Source organism: Mycena indigotica, assembly GCF_014461135.1.
Source record: "Mycena indigotica strain 171206Taipei chromosome Unknown Mind.scaff0012, whole genome shotgun sequence".
Classification (NCBI taxonomy): domain Eukaryota; kingdom Fungi; phylum Basidiomycota; class Agaricomycetes; order Agaricales; family Mycenaceae; genus Mycena; species Mycena indigotica.
The window spans coordinates 606,156-629,953 of record NW_023503011.1 but is presented as its reverse complement, the minus strand read 5'-3'; the positions used below and the strand labels follow the sequence as shown (position 1 = coordinate 629,953).

The following is a 23,798-nucleotide window of genomic DNA, read 5'->3' as shown; positions in this document are numbered from 1 at the left end:
AGAGGTTCTCCACTATGAATGTATACTTTAGTCATCAAAATATACCATTCCTTATACGAAGCCAACAGCCACATACAATAGGACCTAGGTGATGGACCTACCATTAATTCGGGATGAACAGCGGAGGATGATCATGAGTGGATAGATGCAAGGTCAAGTTAGAACCCGCCTTGCTGAGCAAGCTCGTTAGATGGAGGTGAATACTCGCAGAGAATCGAGATGCATTGAGTCTGCCATGAAGCTGACGAGCACGTGCCACGTGGCCACTTGCCCTTGACGTGCTCTTACTTTTACTGCTTCGGCTTGAAGTTGTGCTTCTTGAACGCGATACCGCTTGCCGCGAAAGATGCTGCTCATTGATTCGGTCCGAGTCGCCGCAGGCCCGCCATCTATGTAGCTGGACTTGACGAGACCTCAGGCTGAACCCTCAAGTGCCAACTCGAAGAGAAACGTAAAGAAACCCTATAGACATAGGCAAAGACGGACGCGGCTTGTGGTATGTAATTCCAAACGGTCATCATAACCTACTTACTGGGCTTGTCCCTAGTACTTATACCATACTTCAACCGCTTCCTTGCCAACTCTCCTCGCCCTCCGGCAATGTTCTCAGATTGATCGAGTCCTTCGGATGGCCTAGTCGGTTTCATTGGCACTTTTTCTGGACCAATCGAACCTTCCGAGTCCCTTTTCAAGTTTAATCACCGTGGAGACTGGAAGGCTCTTCAGCGATTGGATTTGGGAGCATATCATCCCGGAATTCAGACCGCACCAAAAAATGCTGTCGACTTCCCCGCCATCGAAGCTTACAGCCGGGCCCGTTTGGCGAAAGTTCAATGAGCAGTAGAATTTGAGGCCTTCAAAACGGTCCTCTTCTAGCTCTGGATCTGGTGCTCCGCAAATATGTGTCAAGAACCATAAAACCACGAAAAGCTTGAATGCTTATGACAGCGCACCGTTCGCTGGCCTCCGTGGATCTCGCGCCAAATCGGGGTGAGAAACCCTCGTTCAAGAGTGACTATGAATGAAGGATTTAACGTCTCTCTTTACATGTCGGTTATTGCGCTCGTAACATGCGAGGTCCTCCTGACCATCGCGCCTAGATTGACAATGCAATTATCGCCCTCCTCCCATCTGAAATCCTGTCCTCTGCACCGACTGGTTGACATGTATCTGCTTCAGCCAAGGTTTTTTCTGTGGTTATTTGCTGGGAGGGGTTGTTTCTATTCGAGTCTCATATTGTCCCCAAAATCGGCGGTTGAGAGCTCGAAGGAAACGGACTTACTTTATCGTTTGATTTTGGAACAGCGATGGCGGAGACTCGGGGGCAGCGAAAGTCGAGAGGTCAGGGCATCCGACCTTATTCGGAATGCACAGCCTACTGAGATGCCCCAAGCAATGGACCGGTTTGATCACGTTGCTCAACAATGCGAGTGCTTCGACATACAAACTCACGTGCCCTCCTTGTCCTCCGCAACAACCTCTCAGTGCCTCTATTGTGCAATAGCACGATCTCGACACCTCCCGCGGGCCAGAGTGCGCCACGACTACGTCGCCTTGGCAGCAATCGGCTATTGTCCAAGAATCCATCGTGCCACCTTCGTCCAGAACGATCAACAAGAACCTTTGGTCTGTTTGAGTTGTAATTGCCCCTCGATCTTAACCAGCGCTAATGCCATCCTAGAAACATTTGTCGTTTCTTGTGGGGACCGATATAACCACTGCTCAGACCGCCATGAGCCGCGGGTCAAACCTTCAGGCATCTTCTTCGACCTCCAAAACCTACCCCGTGCCAAGCCAATATCTCTATGACTGGCTTGAACGGCTGCGCCATACCGAGCAGGAGAACCCTCACCTCCCAATCGACCAGCCATCGCACGAAGGCGACTCGCAGTCTGCGTTGGCTGGTGTTCCCGATCTCCCCCAACCATTAGACCAATACTCGCGCCTTTCGAGAGGTATTTTGCCCCTCATATCCTCTACCCGCGCCAATATCCATGCCGCAAAGAAGGCAGCACAAGCCGAAGTCGGGGCCTCTCGACATCGGCAGCGAAAACGCCGCTCGCGCCAGGTTCTTGCTGCTCCCAAGCCATTTTACAATGCCACCCCTGATCATGATGCTCGGGCTCGATGCCCAGAGGACTACATTGGCCAGCAAGAAATACCTTTGGTCCTCGGTCGAGAGGTTCCTTGTCTCCTATCGCTTGGGCCCTTCTCCCCGCGAGAGCAAGATGTGATTTTTGACATCGAATCCATCATACGGGCGACGGCGCTATGGCCGGAACAGCAACTGATTGTTGATATAATCCAGCTCCTTCGTTCGTCATATGCATCATCTCCGTCGCCCATGCCGACCAACGCGCCGAAAAGAGTGTACCGCAATAACGACGGCATCTGGCGGGCATTCGAGCCCCTTCGCGTGGCGGGATTACCTCAGATTGAGGCGCATGTCATGCAAAAGCGGGGGTGGCCAAGCAAAGCAGAAGTTGCCGACATTTTCATAACACTGAAGATGATATGACGGGTTAGAGACAAATATTTGTGTACGATTATGGATACGGATACTACCAGTCGGACAGACATAATTCGGGTTATTGAGAACTTGGGAGCGACTTTGCCGGGGCATCGATACAGCGAAACGCTTGTAAGGTATTCGCCATCCATCATGTGTAAACGTCACATGATATTTCCTTTCTAAGGCAATGTAGCTAAATCTTTCCCAATCTTTTATGGATTACTATTTGTACTACAAGGTGGCTAGATACAATTGCATAGTCTTCAAATATCTGAATTTGAGGTGAATTGATACACTTATGGGACAAGAATAGATAACTTTCTAAAAACCTGATATATCGTCACATTATAGTTGTAAGGGCAACCTCGCGAGGCTCGAAATCAGAGTCCTGAGCAGAGGGGGAATCCTTAGTGAAACTACTACAACAGGAAGGGACGCTACAGACTCACCTGAGCAGAGGGGGAATCCTTAGAGAACAAGCCAAGGAGCCCTCTGCTCAGGTGCACTACTATATACTAGTGACCGGAGTAATGATAGAGTGACTGCATAGCGACGAACGACGCATGGGAGAAGTCAGGTGTCGCTAATGGACCCTAGGTGAGTGTCGAGTAGCCCTCGAAGCTCCGGAGAGGCAGGTTTGGGACCATGATGCCAAGGGAAGAGCCCAGGCATCCTTAGAAGGCCCAGGAAGGGCTTCGGGGGGTCCAGACTGCCTCTGGGCGTCTCCACTTGTGACCGTGACCGTGACAACCGGAATCGGAATCGGAATCGATTCCGGGTGTGTGACTGTGACGTGACGGCCGGAAACGGAGAGGGGGGCAGGGAGCGGAGAGGGAAGGAGTCGGTCTAGCCCAAGGGCCGGGGAGTGTCGGAAAGGACCAATGGGAATGGCGGCCAGCCATGACCACTGGAGGGTAGCAACAGGAGGGTCACTCGGAGACGTCCCCGGACGTCTCCAGAGAGGTGGAGGTGTGAGGGCGTGCAGCCTGGGGCGCTGCAGTAGGCACGAGCCTTAACGGCAGTAGGCCTCACCCAAAGGAAGACCCGATGACGGGGGGCCGTGGTGGCGGAGTGGGGGCGGAGCCATGGCGGGGCTCAGCCATCCGAACATAAGCCCGAACGCTGACATAGGTTGGGGACACCCAAGAGGTCCAACAGGTAGAGGTTGCAGGGAGACCTTGATGAGCGACAGCCCAGAGAGGCTATAAGGCCATAGGCTCAAGGTCTCAGAGGAAAGTGGTGTGGCCACATCCGGAGAGGTCTCCGATGGCATTAGTGATCCTTGATGGTGACTCCGGAGAGACTCCCAGAAAGGGGTGGCCATGGGAGTTGGAGGTTGGGGACCACTGGATGCGGGATGTGGTGGGAGAAGTGGAGGAGGAGCGTCAGGGTGCAGGAATACAGAGACTCGGGTGGAGACACGGAGACGCGAGTGGAGACGCGGGAGACGTGAGCGGAGACGCGGCGCTTGATGGGATCAAGTGACGGCATCAGGGTTTCCCCTGACAATAGTAACATCGTAACATCTACCCTACGATAATAGAACTTGGTCAAAATTGTATTAATTCCTTAGAAATTTGGCAGGGGTGAAGGGAATATAATTGAGTCCCAGCTAGGAGCTAGATCTGAGAATTCATAGAGGATTTGTGGCTACAGAAAGAGAATATCTTAGAAAGGAAATATCATGTGACGTTTACACATGATGGATGGCGAATACCTTACGTCAGAAGTCCTTGGACTGATATTCATCGTGTCACTGTCACGTCACACTTGTACTGTTTTCTTTTTCTTGATGACACCAAATCTTCCTTTCGAAATCTGCGAGACCATCATCGATTATCTTTCGTATAGATCGGCCGACCTTTGTAGCTGGGCTCTGACATGCAAAGCCTTCGCCATTCGCGCTCAGTCTCACCTTTTCAAGTCAATATGCATCCCAGCATCCAAATCAACGGAACCACACCCTCTTCTCTGCGCTCTGCGCTCTTCGCCTTATGTCTCTGGCTTTGTCCAGTCTATGAGCATTGAACTGAATCTAAACACCGACACCTTCGCATATCTAGCGCAATGTCGTGCAGGCTGGCCGCGGCTGCAATCACTTGTCCTACATCCTGTTTTCTACCATCCCGAAAATCACGAAAACATCCATGCGGTTCTGTTGCGAGCACCGCTTCTCCATCGTCTCGATATAACCTTGCCTGCGACCGTCGACACCAGCGCAACAGTATACGCAATCCTCTGGTGTTGCTCTGAGAGTCTTCGCGTTTTGGGTCTGCGCACAGTGTTGTTTCCAGAGTCCCATTGCAAGCCACAGACGCACGGACCACCACGGGAGCCATCGACATACCCCAAAATACAGGAGCTCACCATCGCCGATCCGTGGCATATGAACGCCATCATGGTGCTCGCACAGCCCGAGTGCCCGCTCGACTTGGGCAATCTGCATTCGTTGCGCTACTCTTCCCATTGCGTGACAAACCCAAAATTGATATCGTCTTTCAACCGTCTCCTGCAGAAAACTACCAGCCTTCACCATCTCCTGGTCAACAGTTCTGGCGAGTCCCGTCCCGCTCTTTTTCCATTGCATCTGCCAGGCTAACTCACACATTCTCAAGATGAGCTGAAACTCGACACATCTTCCCTCCTTCTATTATCCCACATTGAAACTGAAGATTACTCCGATATCGCTGCCATATTAGCCCAGTTCCCTGCTGCCAACTCCCTCGCAGTAATAACCATCCACACCTCTATCATCGTGGACGACTGGGCGCAGGATAACCTTGGGCACGGTGGGGAGGTGCTCAACACACTTCCGGGATATGCAGCCAGATTGCAAGATGTTGTTGTCGTTGGGGACCGCTTTCCGAAGCTCGAAAAGGTCATACTCAAGATCAAGCCATATGATGCGGACGACAAGCTGCCCATCACGCTCGAGGATATGAAGCACCAGCTAGAGGAGGCGTTTTCGGAACTCCACAAGCGCGGGCTGCTGTTTGTGCAGTTTCCGGAGATCGTCTTGATTCAAGATTCAGATTTGAAAACTTGACTATACTCATGAGTAGGCAGTGATTCTTCATCTTCTCAACACTCGTATACATTTATGCATTCATTGGACCAAATAGATACTCTAGTCCAGTCAAATACGACCTTCAAACTTATTCCATAATGGTAGTACAACCCAGCTCCGGAAAACCGGGTCATAGAGACCCGCGTGCAGTAGAGGATCAAGCCATTGTGGCACAGTGAGCGCGAGCCACGTCCAGAGCCAGAGAAAGCCACCTATCTTCCATCCCCAGGCGGTGTCCCGGATAATTTCGGCCCGGTAGATCCGCCGGCCCGCGCGGATAGCAAAGTCCTCCAGTGTGATGCCGACGGCTTGGAGAAGGAAAAAACGTAGCCCGCCGCCGGCAGGGGGCCAGCGACCAAGGGCACCGTATTCCGGCAGCACGTGCATGGTCCCCGAGAGGAAAAACACGGCGAAGAGCTGTGTATATGCAGACGCTTTGGTCCCGCGTTGCAAACCGAGCAGCCGGTGGGCGAGCCAGCGGGCGTGCGCGGTGAGGAACTGTCGAGGAGAAAGTTTTCATTGGGCGAAACACTACAAAGAAAGAGGCTCACCCAGCGGTTCCTCTGGTGCCACCATTTCCCCCAGAAGTTCCTTATACTGTAGAGTAGCATTGGGGAACTTACCCTGATCGGACTTCCGCGCGAAGGTAATTCGAGTTGTTCGAGGCGCTGGTTTACAGTCTCTGCCCCTGTCATTACCATATATACGTCGCCGATGGCGTTGGGAAGGACTGTGGTAAGCAGGACGAGAGGGACACCGAAGAGAAGGACATTGGCATATCGCTGGACGAGAAAGCTGCCTGCGAGACTGGGGAGTGACGCAATACGAGTGTGTATCTTGTAAAGAGCGGGCGTTTGCGAGAGATTATAGACATTAATGAGCTCAGCGACGAGCAGAGCGGAAAGGGCAGTTAATGTTCGCTGCAGAGCAAAGAGCCATTTCGATGGTGGTTCCGCTTTCCGGGCCGACGCGGCTAAGCGTTTCTCCCCCACCGCGTCCCCGCTAGCCAGCTTCGCCGCCCACTCCATCCTCTGATTCGTGCCCACCGCTTCCAACCTTAACCCCAGCTCGCGTTCGACTGCGGCCCTCGTCCGCCCGGGATCAACCAACACCTGTTCCGCCGCGCCGAACAGCGACATCCACACCCCCGAGCTGAAATGGAACCCAAGCAGTCCGTGTCCAGAGACCTTTTGTGTGGCCAGTGTGATTGCGACCAGCGGAAGAAAACAGGCAATGCGCCAGCGAAGCGCGAGCGGCGATGGAGACAACACAGCGGCCACAGCGCACGCGTACAGCCCTAAGAATGCCAGCGTCAAACAAAAATAGAAGACGGTCCAGGCCAACGCGGGGCCCTGCGCGAACTTGAAAGCCATTGGAGAGACGAGAAAACAAGATCGTTATCACCGGAGAACTGGCAGTTCTATATTTAAGACGGCTGCCTCTAGATGTCGGAGAACTACTGTACGGGATGAAACGAGGTCGAAGCCTCAAAATTCGGCCCGGCGGGTGCAGAGGTCCAAAATAGAATTGTCTGCCAATGGTTAATCTCCATATAGGCAATGGCCCCGTTCGGGTTAGGTGGGACCCTTAATATTTCACTCTGAGTCCCTTCTTGTTAGTCATACGATTGACCAGAGTATGGGCGGGCGATAATGGACGAAGGCAAGAGGAAGGAACAAGGAAGGAATGACATGCAGATCACTGACAGATCAACGCACACCTTTTCTCAATTGAACCCTCATCACATCTGCTACCCCGTTTCGCGCTGCCATGAGCTCACGAAGCGATTCGCAGTTCTCTCTGCCCTCATGACCCCAAACATGGGGCGATTCACAATCCAGACAATGGCCTCTTACGTGGGCCTTTTCCGGCACCGAGTGCAGATGGGGGTTGTTCGTACAGGAAACATATGGAAATGATGGGATGTTGCGGCGAAGTTGTACGCCTTCTTCTTCAATTGTTTGTCTAATTTTAAAGACTAATCATAGTTCCCCGTATGAAACCAGCGCTCTAGCGCTGACGCAGAAAGACCAGCAGGCGGCAAGCCTGGCGGTGAAGCCGTGGCTGCTCGCATTCCTAATCTATGTTGTGGTTGCGATGTTGACCGCATACTTGGAGAAGCCTCTCCTGCGTTTGCCTGTGGTGATGCTGCAGGCGTTGGCAAAGACGAGGAGACAGAGCTTGTTGACGTCGTCGGGCAGAATGGCGACGCCGCAAAGTCCTCCCCGCTGGGAGTTTCTGCACTCCAGACGCCACCCCCGTCTTCCCTGCCCCCCTTTTCTGCCCCCCACAACCGCGATAATAACGATGATTTTCCACTGGACGACCCTGATGGTGGCTCGGGCAGAGAAGTCGACTCTTTCTGGGAATGCTGTCGACTATGCGCATTGCTGTCGCTAGCAATCAGCCACGTTACAAACAAAAACGAAGAGACCCTCTCGTACTTTCGAGCCACCAGATCGTGGAGCAGGGCAATATCATGGTCATTGAAAGTCATCGGCGGCTCGGCGGGCAAGGTGGCAAACAGAAGGTGGCAAACAGAAGCTGGTGGGGTTGGGAGGAGCTTTGTCCAACATGCTTGCACCTTTTATGCCTCTCTGTAGGTTGCTTGGTCGTCAAAGCGAGGGTCAAAGCGCATCGACGACACGTCAAAGCAGTGGCCAATCAGATCTGCTAGTTTTCTGGTATCTATTTTGATCCTCTAAAACTATCCATGGTATATTGGGCCTTGCTCTACCTCACATGTACAAGTATGCGTGTTTGTATACATGTTTTTCTCCGAGTCTGTGCTGAGTACACCGGAAAGCGTGGGAGAGTATCATGATTGCCGAATTCGGCCAACAATGTCAATGTTGTTGTTTCCCGAATCGTCAACAAAGCGCAGACTCTCGCCTCAACGTATATAGCCCAGCGTAAATTTACGAAGTCGCACCGAGCTAACCATACATCTGCTCTACACCACCTTCAATCACCCCATTACAGTCACGAAATTGAGACCCACAACTCAAACTCACATATCGATATGCGAGGAATCCTCCGCCGCCCCAGCGACACCTCCACTAGGACGAAATCCAGCGACAGCTCAACGATTTACCCGTCTTCCTCACTCCGCTCGTCGTTGGACTCGTCCTCCCTCAGTGGAACGCTTGTTGAGTCAGACTCTGAACAGTCATCGATCTCGTCGTTCGGCGTGCGTTTGCCACCACAATGCGACGGAAACACCCCGAGGACCCGGGTCGTGTCATTCGACGACAGCCAGCTCAGCTCAGACACCCATGCATGTCTCCCTCGGCGCGCAAAGCTCGGCCATCAGCTCGGTTTTGTTTCACCCCAGCGCGAGAAGGGCGAGTGGGCCGTATTCAAGGCAAGCAATTCGAGCGATTGATTCACTGCGGTTGGTTCTGATGTTCCCTCGTCTCTAGCGCCCGAATGGCCGGATTTTCAAACTCGACATCCTCAGTCCCCTTGTGCCACCCAACGTGAAAAATAACAGCCATAACAACAACAATACTAGTACTCATCGCCGTGCTCGCTATCGGGCCGGCAATCCAACGCGTCGCGACCGCCACACGGCAAAGTTGAATCAGAAGCCCGAAGCCATCGATGGCTATAACGATGCGCAGCACAACTTGAAGAGCGCGAATTCAGTTGGGGTTCAGGGCTCCGCCAGTGAGCCGAAGGATAGCACATTGCTGCTGTCCGGTCGGCAAGCAGCACACAAGCTACGCAGTAGGGTGCACTATTTCCACCGCAAGTACGTGTTTCCTTACTCAATTTCTCGGGCTTATTCGATATTTATTATCACAGCATCGTCGGCGCGAAACCTAAGCTCCCGGTCACGCCTTCGAGCCCGCGCAAGCTAGTGCGGAAGACGACCGCCTCGCCACCATCGGATGCGCGAATGATCGCCCTACCTCCCCTTGACTTCGAAAGAGTCGGTGGCCCTTTTAGTCGCCTGCCGACCACCACTGGCGGAACCGAAGCCAAACCACGATATTCGGCAAGCTTCAAGTTGAACCTTAAGCGCGGATCAGGACCCTCACCGACGTCTGGCCCATCACCTTCCCAATCCGCCCCATCTCCTCCGCCGGCCTGGTCGCTTTCCCAGCAGAAGGCGCATCTCGGCACTCGACCGAAATCCGCGATGCGAACGTCCACCACCAACACCAGCCATCGCCGTATGCTTGCCCAGCCATATCCCACTCGAAGAACGCCAGTCAAAGTCCGATTTGATTGCGCTACAACAACAAAGGGTGAAGCTATAGGACACAGACGAGCTGCTGCAGTACGGAGGAGTGCGATACAAAGTTGTGCTTGAAAGTTCAGTGCTAGAATAATGTAGTGATGCTTCCGATATCGATAGTATTCAGTGGTACCAGCGTCCCACTCCGCGAATCCGATATTTGAAATGGTCCGTTATTTGAATAGTGGTACTCCGTTATTGTTGTTTCTAGCGAGGCTTCGACCAGCTCACCACTTCTAACGAAGATCAGTCAAGGCCTCGGAAAAGAACTTTAAAAAAAGTGAAACAAGCATACTTACCTCGTCTAGAATTCCCAATGCATTCCTGGCTTGAGTAGAAGCTCGTCATCTTCTTCGTCTTCCTCCATCACAGCCTTCTCCTTCCCTTTGATGCTCGGCTTCTTAAAAGTCACCGGCGAAGTGATTAACCCCGAGCCTCCAGACAAGAAATCCAGCTCGTCCATCGAAATCATGGGCTGAGAAAGGGACACACGCCGTTGGGACCGCGGTTTCCGAATATGAACAGGCGAGGGCGGTGCAGCAACGGCCCAATCTTCTGCACACCATCCATCCAACTCCTCTCCTTCGTCAACCTCTCCCAAACTACTGTCAGCAGTGTTGTCGCGGTCAAGACTGCGAGCGCGAGTTGCAGGTGGTCCGATGACTGTGCCGCTACGAGTGCGACGGGCTGGGGCAATGGGGACTTTGACAAAATCTGATGCACGAATTGTTCCTCTGCGATCACGACCTTTGGGTTTGTTATCGGTAGATGTTGGCTCAGGTGCCGAGTCCAGTGAACGAGTACGGTTGCTCAAGCCACCCTTATTTGATCCTTGTACTTCGTCATAAGTTGTGCGCCGCGGAAAACAGTAAACGGAACCAGAATCATACCTATGGCTAATCCATCGAACATGTGCTTCAGCTCGACAGCAGGTGGTGCATCGTTGAAAGCTTGGCCAAGAGGTTCCTCGCTGAGATTGAGAGAAAACTCGTCCTCCATGTCGAAATCGTGATCCTTGGCGGGAGACTGCGTATATCTCGGTGATTTGTTCCATTCTTGCGAGTTTGGGGGTGAGATCAGACTATCGCTAAGCCAGGGACTACGTTCTCTTGGTATATCTCTCAGCTTCGGTCCGGTAGAAGTTGTCGGGTCCACATCCATGACATCATCGAAAACATCTTCGTCTGTGTCGAAATTAGGGGGTGGTGCGCGATATGTGCGGGCTGGTGTTGATTCGCCTTGTACATCATCGAAGAAATGTTCACAGTCGCCATACATGGAAAGAGACGAGGGAGGACGGTTGAAGTCAACATCAGTTGGGAAAAAGAAAGGGTTCGAGAATGCGTTATGAAGCTCGATGTCCAAGTTGCTCAGCATATAGTCATGATGGAGCCAGTCAGCAGGACGCGGCGGGCTCGGGGCAGACGGACGGCGAAGTCGATTGTGGTTGTGTGTTGGTGAGTTTGCGGTGCTTGCACTTTGCTGTACATTAGGATTATAGTTAGTGTCAGAAAGAGTGCGCTTGAAAGTCTGCTTTTCAGGAGAAGAAATCGTTTTCTGGGGAGACACAGCAGCAGAACCGGGACGACTATTGAAGGGACTATCGAGAAATTTGCTCTTGTTGTTTGTGCGACGTGTTGTTGCATTTTCTTTATGATTGCGGGACGATGTGCGAGAGTGAAGAGTGCGAGGAGGAGGAACGAAAGGCGAGACTTCATCTGGATTGACGGGACGGGACGATTTGAGCTTAAATTTCTGCTCTTCGGTTAAAACAGAAGGATGTGGTGTTTCGAATGCCGAGGAAGTAGGAAGAGTCGGGTTTGGCGATGGTACTGAGAGAGAGAGAACTTGGGAGGAGCGTAGTCGTTTGGAGAGCGGTAACTCTGGATTCGACGAGCGACGTGAGCGCTTGAGCCGACTAGAGAGCTCAGCATGTGTGAGGTAGTGATCTTCGTCATCATTAACCGCGTCTGGGAGAGGAGAAGAAGCTGAAACTGCTGAAATGGCTTTGGCGCGGTTGCGTTTGTGAGCGTAGGTGGTCTGCTTCCGTGTGCTAGGAGCCATCGCCGGCGCAGAGAGTCAGCTAAAGAAGTGGGCTGCTCCGTACACACAGACTGAGCCTAAGGCGGCAAGACGGGTCGCGACAAGCAATTCCGTCGAAGAGAAAACCGACGCCGTGACGTCACCGTGACCGTGACCGTCACCATGATGATGTTTCTGTTCCTCTCAATGTTCAGCCCCGTACCCCACACGCAAGAACAAAGCCTTGAAGCCCTCCGGATCGTTACCCTAAAACACCAAATCCGGTAGACTTACTGTTCCAGGTACGGAGTATAGTGTAGTGTCACTTCGCTCGCTTGGAACAAAAAACAACAGGAAGGTCCCACAAGAACCTCACAAGAGCAGCCAGAATCTCTCAAGCTCTCATGAAAGCATACAATCAAACCTATGTCTTCAAGTTTTCGCGCCTGGTGACACTTACACATGGGCAGCTGATACAGTCTTATGACAAGGACGACTGCGTCAGCATCCCAGTTTTTTCGAAGCATATACGCGGAGCAAAAGTTAGGTTCGAGTGGGATTCGCGACCATGCGCCTACTTAGTACTGGCATCTCGTTTTGCACTCGGTCTTCAGATCGTCCGCGCTGCGCAGCCATTAGTAACAATCAAGCGACAATGGCATGGTGAGTGACATCGAACTATGAAGAAAGGCAAAAACTGCTGACTGAGCCAAGAGTAGTCGACTTCCCCACCGCAATCAAACGCTTTTTTCTTGGAATCCCGTTCTGAACAACACCCACCGGGGATCTTCGTCCGCGTCCGCCGCGTTCGGTGTTAGTACATTCATTGTGTTCATTGTGGACTTAGGTTGCTCAATAATTTCGCTTGAAACACGTCTTTTGGAAGGCTCTATGCCCCGGCGTATGACCCACATCGCTGGTCTCGGTTTGCTTCGGCCTTTGTGAGCGTTCGAAGTTCGGTTTACTGGCCAAAAGATTTTATCTGATAACTCGAAGACGAAACTCGATTTGCCTTGAACTCGAAAGACTGCTTGACCCCGAATCGGGTCAATATTAAAGGTTTAAAGTATGGATTTGCGGAATCTCGGTCCGGAAGTCTAGTGACATGCCTTGGCGATTGTTTCAGTACATGGTGGTCCGGTAGGTTGTCAAAACCCACGACAAACCTGTCCCGCATTGTCCTGCAGGCGTGGATGGAAGTGTAGGTATTTCAGGTCATTGTCAAGCTTGGGTTGACCGTCGCTAACAGGGCGACTTCCGTTCCAACGGCTCTAGGTTGTGAAGGCTTCCATCGATAATGGGAAGTCCATTGTCTTCGTTTCTGTCAAATGCGTGGAGCTCTGAGGCTATTCATGTTATCGACCTTGCGGTGCCCCAGTTACCGGCTTGCCTCTTTGGGGTTCCTGGAGGGGCAGAGCATTGCAAGACGCACGATCCTTGAATCTGGGTTTACGAGACCAACGCGTAGCCTTGCATTGGATCCAGGAAAACATTGTAAAACTTGGCGCAATCCAGAGTAAGGGCTTATTCACACAGAGTTACCGGGTAAAACTGAGACAATCCAGAATAGTGACGATCATAAGGCTATGTGAATGCTTGTGTCCTTGTTACGATTCAAGCTCGCTGTCTGGAGCTGCTCCAAGGCTCTCGCACACATCAATATGCTCAATGTAACGATCATTCGTTTAATCAGGCAATTGCTGAGCGGTACCGGTGGTGGCAATTTCAGTCTCGCCACAGCCTCCTCACTCCAAAATACCTTCAGTGGCCTGATTTTCGCCGCATCTGGCTCATCAACAAGCACCCAATCGGAAGCCGTCCAGCTGGCGTGCATTCGCTCTGTTCCCATCGACGAGTCCCGTCAGAATTCTGTAGGGACGACTGGAATCGTGTTCGGTGGAGACTTCATCACCGCTCTCGGCACCTTTGAAGCACATCGAGCAGGAAGATAGGCCAAGGCTACCTTTATCGCTCGTCTCGATGTCTCGCTTTGACGCACAAATGTTGCCAACAGTACCTTTGTTTTCACTGACAGGCAGTAATACTGACGAGGAAGCTTCTATGTATTTGGCGTCAAGATTATTGCTTAATGCCTGGCGTCCCGCCCTGGCTCCGAGTCGGAAACCAAACTCTGGACCTTTCTTCGGCCGTACCTGGCTTATATCCTTTGACCCAGGGATACTTCTAGCCCCCTGGGTCATCGCACCGAGCATCTTGAATAAACGAGTCGCGGTAATAAATGCCAGTGGTGATATCTCCATGGCTGCGTGAGTCTACGTCCGAAAGTCGACCGAGGCTAACGGCGTCCAGTGGCCCACGTTGACTCGCGCCGAGCGTGTCTTCTTGGGTCCCTTTCTGGAAATACCGGTGGATATGCCTCTACCGTCCCGAATTCTCCACACTCAACCACGTTAGTTTTAATCATGTTCCATGGTCAATCAGCTTCTCCACAATCGACGGCATTGGGCACTGTATGGAGGTATTCGATATCTCGACTCTCGTCTGTTATAGACAGATAGAAGTTATTATCAGGTTTCGTATGCGTTGAATCTACAAGACAACGAGCGGATTAGCTCCTTCAAGTTGGTGATGAGTTACAACACAATATCTGAATGGCTCCATCTCGTAGCGCCACCTTCTGGATCGAGAATCATTTCGCGGCGACCTATCTGGGACAAGGCGCACCGATTGGAAACCGTTTTCTGGGCATGTCTCTGTCGCGAGCCTGGGCAAGTTTCATTTCAAGCTGCGACTAGCGATCCCAAAGCTGCCAATGGTGAGTTCAACATCTAGTTCGGCGGTTAGACCATCTAATCCGGCTTTCAGTCGCAAGTAAAGTCAATTGGCCCAGATATTCCGCCTCGCAGGCGCACCTGGTTTGGCAGCACAAGGGTCGATTACAGAGAAAGACGTGGGTGTGATTTGCCTTTCTGGTAGCGAAAGTCACTCAGACTTTCCGTCAGAAGAGGATGCAGTTTATCATCCACAACGTACTCTTCTGAAAGCTGTGCATCGTAGATGCCGAGTCGATCCAAGTAATCGGGTCACCCTCCCGCCAGCCGTCTTTCGAGTAGGATGCCTTTGACGTGGCCGAGTTGGTGCCCGAACTTCAAGAATCGTCCAAGACTCTCTTGGCGCCCTTCCAATGTCCTCGGACCGTATTCGATTGGATGAACATCGGCTGCGAAGCCTCTTCTCGAGCAATCGACGCCTTGTACAGCTGGATCCTGTCTATCAGCTGGCAGGCGGCCTGGAGGAGACGGAATCGAACTCGAACAGTGGGATTGTTGGCCCTGCTCCCGTTCCGCAGGCCCACAGGCGCTTGATTTTGCCTTTGCTCTGGTTACCACTGGTTATGTCATACCCATCTGGCAGCTGCCAATCAGCATAATGCTCGATGATCCGGCGTCCCTCATCCGCTTCCCTCCGACGGCGATGTTCTCACTCTCCAGCCGTGCAACTCGAGGAAGCCATGCCAGGTCGGGGCAGTGCATGTCATGATTTTTTATCTTCTCGCCATGTTAAGTTCCCCCGAAATTGCCGTTTCTTCGCGCTGAAACTCCCACTGTGTTTGGAGCCCAGCTCCAGAGATTAAGGCAACCAGTCCCTGGATGTATATGCAGGTCGCCGAATGCGGAAGTCGTTGAACATGTTCCTGTCACGTTGGCTTTGTGCGACGCATCAGGTGTCATCACGCCTGCTTGGCCATAACATGACCGAGAAACCAGCGAATCAACTTAAACGCCGAAAGCATATTGTGGGGCAAATCGGATGGCTTCGCGGTCCTCGGTTTATTCAATATTCCACGCTTCTCGGTTCCATCAGGTCGCCATTACCGGTCATGCTCCAACTGCAAGCGAGCGGAAAACGTCGAACAAAAAAGACGTCGTACACCCGCGTGTCTGCAAAGACACAGTGGCCAGCGCGAGAAGAGAGCCATCTTTACGAATCGAACTATATATTTGACTTTCAGCGACGGCCGTGCGTGTAACTATGGTCTCTTGGTGAAAACGTGGATGGATTCCGAGGAATCTGAAGTGTTCTATCTCTCCTGTCGTTCATCCGTTCTACATGGCCCGAGGGCGTCTTCTCGCGAAGTCTCCGCGATGCCAAGACATTGCACCACCAACATCCTACAAAAAGGCGCCTTCGACAGGCTATGCTATGATCTAATGCCGTTCTCCTCTCTCTCTACCAAATCCAACTCTACCAACGGAACTGAAGACGGCGCTGGCGGCGACCACCGTAAAAAGTATGTCGAGCTTGGTTCTAAGCGCCTCTTCAACGAGCTCAATGTTATTCTAGGCGTCGCAACCGCACTACTCAGTCCTGCATTAACTGCCATGCAACCAAGCGTATGGTTCGTCCGAGTCGTCCATGTGCCGGTATTCATAATTAATTCTCCCCGGTAGTGTGACAGGAAACGTCCCTGCACTCGCTGCACCCAGCTGGGCCTGACCGGAAACTGCGTCTACGAGGTAGACGACAGGGAGCGCGAGCGGAATGCACTAGCAGCAGCTGCCGACAACGGGGGGAAAACCGATGCATCGACCCTCCCTGCCCTTGCCAGCGATGTTTCTCATTTGCGATCTCGCATTGCCGAGCTGGAAGGCGTCATCCGCGAGGTATAATCTATCCTCACCGGTAGCCTTTCGAGCTTGACTTCATTTCTAGCTGAAGAACAAGCCACACCCACGATGGATGACTACTTCGCCGCAGCAGATCCAAACTCCTGATACGCCCCCCAAGACACCATCGTCACCGACTAGTCTTACATTGCGCCCAGCTTATCCCCTTCAGAGCGCACGCTTCGAGTCCACGCCGCCGCCAGACGATGTCGACCCCGCGCTCGATTCACTCCTGAAGTTTTTCATGTACGACGGGTTTGACTCCCCTTTCGCGGACCACAACATGCGGAGATGCGGTTGTGCCACCGAGGGCGCCTGTTATAGCGCTCTCATCGAGCTATCGTCACGGCTACGCGACGCCAAAGAAGCGCTGGCCCTTTCTCCCAGCCATATGGGCTCAAGCTGTCGATTACACTCTTGTATCGACGCCATTGACCGTCTCATAAAGTGAGTTATTGTCGTCAAGATCTTTGCTTCACATACTAATGATCCACCTAGTAACTCCCTCCTCCGTGGCAGCCCCCCGAGTCCGCAAATAATGGGCCGGGCAACTCCGACGAACCCATACGCTAATTTCACCACATATGGGAACCAATTCCAACTCGTCCCTGGGAGGACGCCTATGGGAGGGTACGACGCTTATGGGACCTATGAGCAGGACGCGTTCATGTCATGGAACCAAGACCGGATACCGCAGCGTTTCGCGTAGTCGGGCCAGATATAGACGGTTATTCAGTTTATTTGCGTCGGTGCCCTCGATCCTTCAACTCCGCCTCTCACGAGCTGCGACACGGGTTTACCCAGGCGCCGTTTCCCACTGCCGATCTATCATTATCATGATTCGCGGGTCCACAACCTCGGAACGCGATTATCTCATTATTATCAATCTCGGTGTAGACAATTAGATAGTATGAAATACGAATAACGTTGCATACAAGTGGGTTAACAACTTAGCAAAGCTTAGTAAGGATTAGGGTACTGACCAAGTTCAACTTGGAACTACGCAGACACTCCAAGTGATTATGGCGCTCAACTTGGAAAGTCTTAGTAAGAATTAGGAGACTGACCAACATCATGATGGCAAGACTCAATCTCTTGGACGATAGACTTCAACATTTGCATTTCAGCTACAACAGCACCCAGCCCAGGAAAGCAGTAGGACAGCACAAAAGGAAAATAAAAGTCGCAGAACTACGCCACGCTCTGCGAGGCGACACATGCGAAACTCGTCAGCTAGATTGGTGATTAATTAAGATAAAACGAGAGCAGGGCACAAGAATGCACACCTTGTCGTTCCATGGGGTTGTAGTCGCAAGACCGCCAGTATCGTCGCCGGGGAACGTGAATGACCATTGAGCATTGCCCGAGTTGCAGTCGCCGGACCTGTGAAAGGTGTGTGTCAGAGTGGGTAAAAGGCGAGATGAGATGCTGCGCACGCAAAAGCTAAGTAGAGGCAAAGATCAGCGGCGACCAAGGCAACTCGCGGCAAACACTCACCGAAACACGTGGCGCCGGGGTCAGGCCCGAAGCTGGAGATGGTCTTGAGCCACGGGCTTTCGAGGAGGATGCACTCGTTTAGCGGCTGGACGGCATATCTAGCAAGATAATCAGCAATCGGTCCTGAACGAGCGCTGATAACCACGCACCCGCAAACGCCGCCCCATATCGTATCCTGGCAGATAAAGGTGCCTCCAGGCTTCTGCATACGACATCAGGAATGCTGTCGCGACAGACCAAAATACACACGCACCCCAATGGCCGAGGAAACGGCGAGGTTGTTTGTCGTTGCAAGTGCAGCGGGGGCGGACTCGAATCCAGCAGGCGGGGTAAACGACCCTACAGACTTGCCGAACGAGCTCGCAGGGAGTATCGTCTGATTCCACCCCAACGCAATCTTCCAGTCTTCGACAACCGGCGTAACCGCAGCAGACGCGATCCCGGGAAGGCCTAGGGCGGCAACAACGGTGAAGAGAGATCGCGAGAGACGCATGGATGGAGGGGCAAAAAGTGAGAGAAGGAACTGGTCGGGCGTCGAAGCAGCATCGCCAGCAGGAACGCGAGGCTTAAATATACGTGACCAAGGCAGCTGATGACATCCAAACGTCAAATAGGGTAAGCGTAGCCACGGCAACCCTTTCGGCGTTTTCGTTTAGCTCTTGCTCACCGTTTTTTTCTGCGTCGGCTCGGAACATTTCCCTGGTACAACTCAGAAATGGGTGTTCAAGCCAATCGTTGAACCGACACAAAACCAGCACACCTGGGGACTGGCGCCGCAAACTTCAAAGCCGCTCTGAGACCGGCATTGCATTTACACGGTCATGGGACTGTCACTCTGTTGCCGCATCTGCAATCGCATGTGTACGAGGCCGACGAATCAGCTCTCTCCAATCCCGAAGACTCCCAGAACCTGTACCTCGCGAGGAACCTTTGTCAGTGTAAGTGTAACAGTTAACTGCCTTTAGCCTAACTCGTTAACTGCTCAGGCTGATCAAGTACTACTAAAACAACAGGCAGAACTTGAAAAAGCTCTGCTATGGAAGTTAATCTGATCCCAATCTGATCCTCAGAGGCTAATTGCAACAGCGAATCAGCGCATCCGGAGAGTCTTCGGATTGCCATCCTCAAATTAGCACAGCCTCCGACCTGGTGTTTACTGCTAATAGCGATGCAGAGTCGGCATGCGCTCGAGATACTGCCTCCGGAGCAATGGGAAGCAGTCCTGCTGGAGTTCGGGGTAGATGACCTTCTTGGCCTTTCCCGTGTTTGTGCGACATTTAGCGAACTCAGTGTCCACATACTTCAACGACAACGGGATGTGTTTGGGGGAGGGTATGCAAGCCTTTCGCTGCTTCGGATCTTCGCGCTTTATGCGCGCTCTCACCGTCTTCCCATGGAGCGAATCAACCTTGTTCTCAAGCCCAGCGTCCATGTGTTCGAGGTATTAGACGAAATCATCCAACGCGCCTCGCAGCTGCGCCAGATAACCCTGGCATTTACTCTGGATTTACTGTCATTGCACCAGCTCAACACACGAGACAAAGCCGAAACCAGCCACACGTTGACGCGGATGCTCTCCCGTGTCGCCCAACGCGTACATGGCGCCGTCATCGTCACGTATCCGGGCCAAATCTACAGGATTGCCTGTGCCCCGACAGACCTCGCCCAATGGGAGCTCCACCAATTCCATTTCGACCCTCCCAACCTATTCGAGGCGTGGCTTATTCGTAAGCGCTCAAAAGGGCGCCTCTATCCGCAATACGTTCCGATCCGGCGGCAGAACCAGCATCGCTTGCACTGGGTCACTCCTCTCACATCGCTCCAATCGGTCGACCTCCAGCTGCTCGACTCGCCGGAAACCGGGCCGCCACCAGTGAGCCTGCTGCACTTCAACAAGGAGGCGGTGAGGGGGTTTACCAGCTGGCTGCCAAGCGCCACGTCCTACGCGCATGTTCTGCGGCACTCGCATTACCCCTCCCTCGAGACCCTCCGGCTGGAGTCGCACCTTTCTGACCAGACCGCGCTTCGCCGCTTCCTTGAAAACCACCCCCAGTTGCACACCATCGAGTTCCGCCCTAAACGCCCACCCAAGGAAGCACGTGCACTCCAACTTGAAGTCCCGTCACACCCGCTCGTCGACCCGCCACTCGCCCACCCCAGCCTCGTCGCGCTCACGTGCAACAGCAACGGATGCGGTCGCGTGCTCGAGGGTCTTCTGGGCTCCCCCAAGCTAACACAAGTCAGCTTCGCCCTCGAGGCCCGCGCCGCGCCGTCACGCATCCGCGCATTCACACGAGAGCTCCAGGCTCTTGCCGCGCATTCCGCCCCCGGCACTATCGCTCGCATCACTTTTCGCCTCGCGCTCCAGGAGCCTGCCGGCACGGGCATCAAATATCGCATCAGCAAATTCCACCCATTGCGCCAGACAACTCAGGCGACACGGGCATGGGCACAAGCCCCACATGTTCTGGCCCTCGCGGCCCAGACAACCCTTGTCCGCGCGCTATGTCTCTTTGTGTCATCTATCGACACTGCAACCATGCTCTTTCCATGGATAGCCGCTTTCCCTGCACTTCAGAGCGTCGAGTTTGTTCTCAAGCTGAGGTACGACACACAAAACACCAAGGAGGCCTTCTTGACGCAGGCCAGGACGAAAATAGGGAATAGCACGCAAGTATTCTGTACCTAGCTACTTATCTTCAAAGTAACAAAAAATAATTATCAGGAGCCATACAGCAACTACACTGACTATCGTCGTGACGAGTAAGTAACCTATCCGTAACCTGAGAAAAACTACTATATGTACATTTCAACTTGCTTCTGCTTCGGTCTACATTCCTTGTTCCTTATCAAGGGAAGAGCAGACCGAATACGTACACGGTAAAAAAAGAAATAGCGAAATCCATGTCAAGCGAGTGTCTTCTGCCAAGTCTTGACCGACTGTCGGGGTGGTGGTATCGCCCTTGGCAATGGAAGGGATCGGGCGAAATATGCGAGTCAAGGAGGGTGGATGCGAATCGGCGATGGATCCTTGTCGGCTTTCGGGCTTCGGTAGTCAGAATAGTCCCCGACCTTCCGAGCTCCGAAATCGGCGGAGGGAGTCTTTGTGGTGAGTGGAGTGGAGTAAGGTGATGATACAGGGATTGCAAAGGGACGATGCAGTTATGGGAATGAGATGCGAAATGGAAAGATGGAAACGTCTATGAAACCAGGAGAGAGGGAGAAAAAGCAAGTAAGTCATCTATGACGACTTCTTCCCCAAACTCAGACTCCTGATTCCCTCTTCCAACGCCTCTGTCAGCGCCGTAGTCGAGCACTTGTGCGCTTGGGTTGCAGCAGACACAGTTGCTGGTCCTGGTTTGGGTGTTGCGGGTTCAATATCAACAACCCGGACAACCGCTTTGCCCTCCAACACCTTCCGGACTTTCTCCGTGTCCAAGGACGACGACGCGTTCTTAAACGGAGATGCGGAAGGCCCGGATCGTTCTGTGCCAGAGAATGCATCCCAGAAGGCACTTCCCAATCTGCGAACCAGTGTCTGGCTGGCCATCGCTGCATACATCGCAGCCTCTGTGTCTTTTTGCGACGTTGATTCCCGTTCCTTCTCCCGTTGACGCTGGGTGAGCAAAGGCGACTGTTTGCCGGAGAGTGACATCGAGCCGAAGGCAGCAGACAAGGAGTTGGCATTCGAAGGAGAGGACGACGAGCCAGTGAAGTATTTGGCTCCCATCCTGCCCGCAAGCCCGGACAAAGAAGCCTGTCCGAACGGTGGACTCTGAGGTGGTGTATGCGCTTTCCAGCTTCCAGGAGTGCTCGCGTTGGCAAACGGAGATGGATTGTTGATGGGACTGTTGTTGCCACTGCTGAAGGGCGAGTTGTTGGAATTGTGGGTGAGCCCGTTGAGTTCTTTGTTGTACTTGTATTGTGCAGCCATGCGGTTCCACAAATGCATACGGTACCTGGCGACTGGGGTTAGAGCACATTATAAGAAGCAATCAAATTGTACGCACGCATCGAGACTGCGAACGGTGAAAGGATTTGCGTCCCCGAAGGCATCGCCGGTCAAGCCCATATTCGGTGCTCCAGTACCAGTACCAAGTCCAATACCAGAGCGAAGAACTTCTGCGACTTTGCCTGGCCCGGCAGTAGGTGTATTGAGCATTGGATTGAGGTTCTCTTGCTGGTGGACTTGAGCAGGCTATTTCAAGTGGCATCAGATCATCTAACGAGAAAGAAGAGTAACCAAAAAAACTCACCTCTTGGCCAGTGGCCCTGGCAAAAGGACTGTCTGCGAACGGATTGGCGCCGAGGAGTTCGGGAATGCGAGCAGTGTGGACGCTGGTGATGTTGTTTCCACCAAGCGAAACACCACCCCAGAAGCGACGGTTGCTTATGTCGATATCCTTGTCCGTCCTAAATGTGGGCAGTGGACTGCCGCTACTTGTGCTCGGAACCGGAGAAGATGTGGTGGACAAAGGAGCGGGAGGAGGGAGAACAGGCGCCGGACCGCGGTTTTCAAGAAGGGTACGCTTGAGAGTGGCAATCTCTTGACGCAGAGCAACATTCTCGCTTTGGGTGCTACCAAGTTCCGTACGAATGGCTTCGAGGAGCCTGTCCCGCTCGGCGATGTTATCTTCGAGGGTCGTGATGTATTCTGAATAAGGATCGATGTGAGCGGCGATGATTGATCGAAGAAAAAAAATTGGCCACACACCTTTGCGACGTATACGGAAGTTGCGGGCACTGATCTTGTTGCGCAGTTGACGCTTTTCCTTGCTAGTCATCTTAGCGAAAACCTCTGGAGGAGGACGCCAATCAGCGGGGACATCGTCATCATCTTCGTCGTCGTCGTCGCCTTTGTTTGATGCCGCAGGTTTAGGACGGAATGTCGAAGCGGCGGTGGGGAAGATGGATGTCACTGTGCTCGAGTTCTCTTTGTGAGCAGACGAGACGGTTGGCTGTTTCTTTGTGACACCTCCGCCAATGACTGTGCCCTTGCGAGCCTTTCCGTGGCCACCGACTTTGACGGGAGCGATAAGTGGCGGCTCTTCGGGTGATGTGAGGCCTGACTCGAAGTCGGGAAGCATTGCTGATCCAGCGGGGGACCCGACCAACTGCGGATCGATACCACCAAGAAACGAGCTCAGCTCAGCTTCAGTGGTGATGCTGCTCCCCCCACCCCCACCAGAGCTCGAGCCGGTAATAGGCGAGAAAAGGTCGTATGGATGAGCGCCCACAAAAGAGAGTGGGTCCAGTGCCTTGACCTCCTCGTCCAAAAAGCTGTAAAGCGTATTTGGACTGGTGGAGGGGTCATTGATTTCGGGGAAGGAGTTCGCTGGGGGAACCTGTGGTGGTGTTTGGAGATGTGGAGTGCTTTCTCGAGAGCCAGATGACCCAGAGGCTGGTGATGAGACACCGCCAGGATTGGGCATGCTGAACAGGTCCAGATTGAGGAAATCGTTGAACTCCTGCGTATACTCGTTCATGGAAGGTGGTGCGAAGATGGACTGCGCCATGGGCTTGTCGACGAGCAAGTTGATGTTAGTGAGGTGTTGTTGGTAAGAGTCAAGGAATTTTATTGTCGGCAAGTGGCGCTGTCTCTGCTGCTGGGGAGACTTAGATAAGCATCATTCACGTGACTGGCCGCGCGTTCCACACGCCGTCCTCGGCAATCCATGGGTTTCCACAGCATTCTTCTCCTCTTCTAGCTGTATTGCTAGCTAGTTCGAGCCGCCAGCGGCGCGCTATGCACGCATAATCCTCCTGTCCTATTACTCTCTGCTTTGCGACATTCATTTCTCAGTTTTAGAATGGAGTATCGCTGCATCA

General features: G+C 52.8%; 8 protein-coding genes across 8 annotated transcripts; 3 read left to right on the top strand and 5 right to left on the bottom strand.

Annotated features, from left to right (window-relative positions):
* Window positions 1-1,307: 1,307 nt before the first annotated feature.
* Window positions 1,308-2,518, top strand: MIND_01227300 (uncharacterized protein; the record flags this gene model as incomplete). Its single annotated transcript, XM_037368775.1, has 3 exons — window positions 1,308-1,341; window positions 1,394-1,626; window positions 1,682-2,518. 3 exons carry the CDS (start codon window positions 1,308-1,310, stop codon window positions 2,516-2,518), a joined length of 1,104 nt encoding a protein of 367 aa, XP_037214743.1.
* Window positions 2,519-5,648: 3,130 nt separating this feature from the next.
* On the bottom strand, window positions 5,649-6,952 carry MIND_01227200 (uncharacterized protein; the record flags this gene model as incomplete). The annotated part of the gene is made up of 2 exons (XM_037368774.1): window positions 5,649-6,077; window positions 6,131-6,952. 2 exons carry the CDS (start codon window positions 6,950-6,952, stop codon window positions 5,649-5,651), a joined length of 1,251 nt encoding a protein of 416 aa, XP_037214742.1.
* A 605-nt stretch (window positions 6,953-7,557) lies between these two features.
* On the bottom strand, window positions 7,558-8,076 carry MIND_01227100 (uncharacterized protein; the record flags this gene model as incomplete). Its single annotated transcript, XM_037368773.1, has 2 exons — window positions 7,558-7,969; window positions 8,024-8,076. 2 exons carry the CDS (start codon window positions 8,074-8,076, stop codon window positions 7,558-7,560), a joined length of 465 nt encoding a protein of 154 aa, XP_037214741.1.
* Window positions 8,077-10,126: 2,050 nt separating this feature from the next.
* MIND_01227000 (uncharacterized protein) lies at window positions 10,127-11,886 on the bottom strand (the record flags this gene model as incomplete). The annotated part of the gene is made up of 2 exons (XM_037368772.1): window positions 10,127-10,659; window positions 10,713-11,886. 2 exons carry the CDS (start codon window positions 11,884-11,886, stop codon window positions 10,127-10,129), a joined length of 1,707 nt encoding a protein of 568 aa, XP_037214740.1.
* A 3,974-nt stretch (window positions 11,887-15,860) lies between these two features.
* MIND_01226900 (C6 finger domain) lies at window positions 15,861-17,181 on the top strand (the record flags this gene model as incomplete). The annotated part of the gene is made up of 5 exons (XM_037368771.1): window positions 15,861-16,096; window positions 16,150-16,204; window positions 16,257-16,469; window positions 16,519-16,919; window positions 16,971-17,181. 5 exons carry the CDS (start codon window positions 15,861-15,863, stop codon window positions 17,179-17,181), a joined length of 1,116 nt encoding a protein of 371 aa, XP_037214739.1.
* A 482-nt stretch (window positions 17,182-17,663) lies between these two features.
* Window positions 17,664-18,462, bottom strand: MIND_01226800 (uncharacterized protein; the record flags this gene model as incomplete). Its single annotated transcript, XM_037368770.1, has 6 exons — window positions 17,664-17,705; window positions 17,759-17,855; window positions 17,909-17,915; window positions 17,970-18,067; window positions 18,119-18,171; window positions 18,223-18,462. 6 exons carry the CDS (start codon window positions 18,460-18,462, stop codon window positions 17,664-17,666), a joined length of 537 nt encoding a protein of 178 aa, XP_037214738.1.
* A 675-nt stretch (window positions 18,463-19,137) lies between these two features.
* On the top strand, window positions 19,138-20,658 carry MIND_01226700 (uncharacterized protein; the record flags this gene model as incomplete). Its single annotated transcript, XM_037368769.1, has 1 exon — window positions 19,138-20,658. One exon carries the CDS (start codon window positions 19,138-19,140, stop codon window positions 20,656-20,658), a length of 1,521 nt encoding a protein of 506 aa, XP_037214737.1.
* Window positions 20,659-21,210: 552 nt separating this feature from the next.
* On the bottom strand, window positions 21,211-23,485 carry MIND_01226600 (BZIP domain-containing protein; the record flags this gene model as incomplete). Its single annotated transcript, XM_037368768.1, has 4 exons — window positions 21,211-21,928; window positions 21,980-22,167; window positions 22,226-22,623; window positions 22,684-23,485. The coding sequence occupies 4 exons, from the start codon at window positions 23,483-23,485 to the stop codon at window positions 21,211-21,213; spliced, it is 2,106 nt and encodes a 701-aa protein (XP_037214736.1).
* Window positions 23,486-23,798: the final 313 nt, after the last annotated feature.